The sequence below is a fragment of the Mobula hypostoma genome, chromosome 28 (assembly GCF_963921235.1).
Source record: "Mobula hypostoma chromosome 28, sMobHyp1.1, whole genome shotgun sequence".
Lineage (NCBI taxonomy): Eukaryota > Metazoa > Chordata > Chondrichthyes > Myliobatiformes > Myliobatidae > Mobula > Mobula hypostoma.
In genome coordinates, this window is record NC_086124.1 from 16341933 (window position 1) to 16346888 (window position 4956).

Consider the following 4956-nt stretch of genomic DNA (forward strand, 5'->3'; position numbering starts at 1 on the left):
CATAAATCAAAACATTGAATACAGAAGTTGAGATGTTATTTTGAAGTTGTATAACACATTGATGAGGCCCAATTTAAAGCACTGTGTGAAATTCTGGTCACCTACATACAGCTTAACATCTGCCCCAGGACAGTTTTGAAGCTCTAACAAAGAGAGGTGGGAATGTAAGTACTATAGTGAAGATGGAATAATGAAAGGTGATTTTGGGAGTAAATACATTTTGCAAGGAAAATAGGCAATTAAGCATGTTTTCTAAATGTTCATAGACAACAAAATATTATCTGAAGAGGCTAAAGATCAAAAACTTTCACGGTTGCTGCCCGAGCGGTGTTTTACTGTAATTTCAGGACGCCGGTCTCCACATTTGTTCTTTTTCCAGAATATCATTGATTATTTTTTGGAGCAATGAGTACAAATCGTAACAGATTTTATATCAGTTATTCTGGACGTTCGGTATTAATGTTTCAGAACTAACCTTCAATATGGAACCGGAGTGAAAATAAAATAGATCCCAACCATCTCTCCGGGGAACATACACACGTTTTCTTATGCAGCGGAAAACTTCCTCAGCTCCGGAAGCGATTCATAATACCACCTTAGCACATCCGAACTCGGCTTTAGTCTAAGATAAACTGGTATGATTTTCTTTTGTCTGTAAAAGGAACTTCCTCAGAAATCTTTCGTAGTGACAGCGAAACCCAAGTCCTTTCCCCGCGCTCATGTTATAGCCAGGCAGCCCCTTCACAGACCCTGTGAGTGGCTCTGAAAAGAGCCTTTGCGTAACAGAGTTAACATTCTGTCGCTTCACTTGCTGGCACCGCCGGATTTCTTGGGCAACAGCACAGCCTGGTAAAATCCCACTCTGGGCTGTGGTCTCCTCTCCCAGCAGCTTTGTGGAGCTCCTCGTCGTTGCGGACAGCCTGTTACAGATGTCTGGGGATGACGCGGGTCTTTATATTCTCCGCGTTGCCAGCGACCTCAAAAACTTGCGCCATCAGATCCTCGAGCGCAGCAGGCAGATGGGCCGGGACTCCGACACTCACTCGCTCAGCATAGTTGCCCTTTCTCAAGAGCCTCTTAACTCGGCCTACTGGGAACTGCAGACCGACCCGGGACGAGTTTAACAGCCGGCTTTTTTTCGTCCATTCATCTCAACACGCTCAGCGAAACACAGAGAATGAGGAAACACTTCCGGGTCTCAACCTTCTTCTATCTCCTCTGGGATGCAGTGAGACGTTTATGATTGAACAGAGCGAACAAACCAGTGAGAGTCGACTTATTTGCCAATCAAAATCAAAAGCGCGGAAGTAACTGCTTACCCGCCGAAAACAAACTGTAACTTGATATCAGCCCGCCAAAAATCCTTCGTTTAGTCAAATCATTGCAGATTTGCTTGTCGACCAGTTCTCCGCATAAACCCATTACTGGTCAGCCACATCTAATGTTTGAGTGTAGCTACAATTGCAGACGTGTCTGGGGATTTCATTATATCTCTACTCAGAACAAATTTCGAATTACAGTTGCTGCCCCCGGTCATTGAGTGAACTGCATCATTTTATGAACGAGTTGCTGATCTCAAACTACTGCTGGAGTTTAGACAAATTATTGGTGAAAGAAACGCCTGGCATTGCAATTGAATTCAGAGATTATGACAAAAAATTACAGCTCTATTAATGAAACATTGAGTGGCTCTTAAAAGAGCCTTTGGGGTTTCAGTTTGTTTTGGCGGCACTCTTCACTTGGAGCTGGTGTACTTGGTCACTGCCTTTGTCCCTTCCGACACGGCGTGCTTGGCCAGCTCCCCGGGCAGCAGCAGGCGCACTGCGGTCTGGATCTCCCGAGAGCTGATGGTCGAACGCTTGTTGTAATGGGCTAGGCGGGAGGCCTCGCCAGCGATGCGCTCGAAAATATCGTTCACGAACGAGTTCATGATGCTCATAGCCTTGGAGGAGATGCCGGTGTCGGGATGAACCTGCTTCATCACTTTGTAGATATAGATGGAGTAACTCTCCTTCCTCAGCCTCCTGCGCTTCTTGCCAGACTTGCCTGATGGTTTCGGCAGCGCTTTCTTAGCACCCTTCTTGGGAGCGGGCTTCTGCTCGGGCATTTCTGCTGTCGACTTCAAATCCAAATAAGCTGAGTTGTTTCGGAGGGTGACTTAAATAGGAAGCGCTGGCGGTGGTATGCAAAAAAGGAATGGGCAATCTAAGCATGTTCATTGGCTGCTTGGAGAGACGAATCACCCATCGAATTTATTTCGACAAATCCTATATTTGGATATCAGCGGGAATAAATTAACATCGCCCTTTCCACCAATCAGAAGCCTCTCCCAGTCTGTAGACCGGGAACCTTGCCAACCCCGTGACAGTTCTCAATGCCGTTTATTGCGGCGGAAGGGATGACAGGGCACAGAGAGGGTTGCGGCTGACACTAAACAAAGGAAAATGTTAAATACAAATAAACTCACATTCAAATGAAAAGTTCAAAGTAAATGTATTATCAAAGTACATATATGTCACCATCAACAAGCATGATTCATTTTTTGCGGGCATACTCAATACATGGACAACATAATATTGACCATGAGAGAATAAATGAGAGACCGTATCAATTTGGGCATTCAACCAGTGTGCAAAAGACACAAATTATGCAAATAAAAAAGAAAGAAATAATATTAATAATAAATAAGCAATATATATTGAGAATATGATTTGAAGGGTCCCTGAAAGTGAGATCAAGTTGTGGAAACGTCTCAATGCTGAAGTGAATTTATCCCCTTCGGTTCAAGAGCCTGATCGCTGAGGGAATTCTCATCCTGTCAAAATGAATACTAACATTGAATTTCCCTTTCTTACAACTGACTCAACCAGGAAGTTACCCTTTACGGAGTTCTGCACAAGTACTCCCAAGACCCTTTGTACCTTTGATTTGTTTTAATCTTCTCCCTCTTTAGAAAATAGTCAATGTTTTTTTTTTCCTTCTACCAAATACATTACCATACACTTTCATGCAGTATATTGCATCTGCAAATTCTTTGTCCATTCTCCAAATCTCTCTGTCCTTTTGCAGACTCCCAGCTTTATGAAACTTCCTGCCTCTTCGCCTACAGTTTTATCATCCATTAACCTGGCCACAAAGACATCAATTCCATCATTCAAATCATTTACATGTAACATGAAAATGAGCGGTCTCAAGAATAAACCTTGCAGCCAACCAGAAAAGGCCTCCATGATTCCCCCTCTTTGCCTCCTACTCATCGAACAATCTTCTATCCATACTGGTACCTTTCCTATAATACCATGGGTTCTTACCTTCATAAGCAACTGCATATTCAGCATCTTGTACAAGCCTTTCAGAAAATCCAAATAAACAACACCTACTGAATCTCCTTTGTCTATTTTGCTTGTTATTTCCTCAAAGACTTGCAACAGGTTTGTCAGGCAAGATTTCTCCTTTTGAAAACCCTGCTGACTTTGGCCCAGTTTATCATGTGCCTTCAAGTACCCCGAAAATTCATGAATACCAATGGACTTCAACATCTACCCAACCACTGAGTCAGACTAACTGGTCTTAAATTTCCTCCCTTCTGCCTCCCTCCCTTCTTAAAAGTGGAATGATATTTTCAATGTTCTGGTTCTCTGGAACCATACCTGAATTAGATTATTAGATTAGATTAGATTATGAGGACACTCAGTCCTCATTTATTGTCATTTTGAAATGCATGCATTAAAAGATGATATAATGTTCCTCCAGTATGATATCATAGAAACACAAGACAGACCAAGATTAAAACTGACAAAAAACACATAATTATAACATATAGTTACAACAGTGCAAAGCAATACCATAACTTGATAAGAGCAGACCATGGGTATGGTAAAAAAAAAGTCTCAAATTCCTGATAGCCCCAACATCTCATGCAGATGGTAGAAGGAAGAAACTCTCCCTGCCATGAGCTTCCAGCGCCGCAAACTTGCCGATACAGATTCCTGGAAACACCCGGCCACAGTCCAACGCTGAGTCTGTCTGAAAACTTCAAGCCTCCGACACCAAGCACCAAGCACCATCTCTGCCGAGTGCTTCAACCCCGGCCCTGGCCACCAAGCAACAGGCAAAGCTGAGGACTCGGGGCCTTCCCCTCCGGAGATTTCAGATCACACAGTAGCAGCGACAGCGAAGCAAGCATTTCAGAAGTTTCACCAGATGTTCTTCCGTACTCTCACATCTGCCTCCATCAAATCAAAATTGTGCATGGTCTTCTACTTGACATATTACAGATATTCATCACTGGAGAGGCCGCACCACCATCTTCTCCTCCTCCTGTAGTGATTCTTGAAAGATCATTATTAACGCCTCCACAATCTCTTCAGCTAACTCTTTCAGAACCCATTTGGTCCAGTTGATTTATTTACCTTAAGACATTCCAGTTGCCCAAGCACCTTCTCCTTCCAGTATGTCCCCTTACACCCTCCAGCTTCCATCATACAGCTAATTTCTTTTACAGTGAAGATTGATGCAAAACAGTTTTTTTTAGTTCATCTGTAATTCCCTTGTCCCCCATTACTACCTGATATTGATAAGCTCAGCATGGGTGCATAAAGCAGAACCAATGCAATCATTGATGTGGCACAAGATGAAATGGGCAGCATTACCCATGAAAGCTTGGAACATGGACTGTTCCACATTCCTGTCACCAATAGCTCTCTAGCCATCCTTGTTCTCTGCACCACCCCCAATCACCCCCAACCTATCTATTATGGCAATTTCCCTCTCTCATTTCAGCCCTAAAGAGGGTCTCAGTCTGAAATGCTGACAGTTTATTGATGTCCATAAATGTTGCCTCACCTGGCAAGTTCCTCCAGCATTCTTATTCAAGTCTTGTTCTGGATTTCCAGCATTTGCAGGTTCTCTCATGTTCAGCAAATTCAGAATTCCGAGTTGCAAAAAGTCTGGGAA

At 43.3% G+C, this 4956-nt stretch overlaps 1 protein-coding gene across 1 annotated transcript; it reads right to left on the bottom strand.

Annotated features, from left to right (window-relative positions):
- Positions 1 to 719: 719 nt before the first annotated feature.
- LOC134338671 (histone H2B 1/2-like) lies at positions 720 to 2134 on the bottom strand. Its single transcript, XM_063034689.1, has one exon. The coding sequence runs from the start codon at positions 2105 to 2107 to the stop codon at positions 1736 to 1738; it is 372 nt and encodes a 123-aa protein (XP_062890759.1). The 5' UTR covers positions 2108 to 2134; the 3' UTR covers positions 720 to 1735.
- Between the last annotated feature and the right edge of the window lie 2822 nt (positions 2135 to 4956).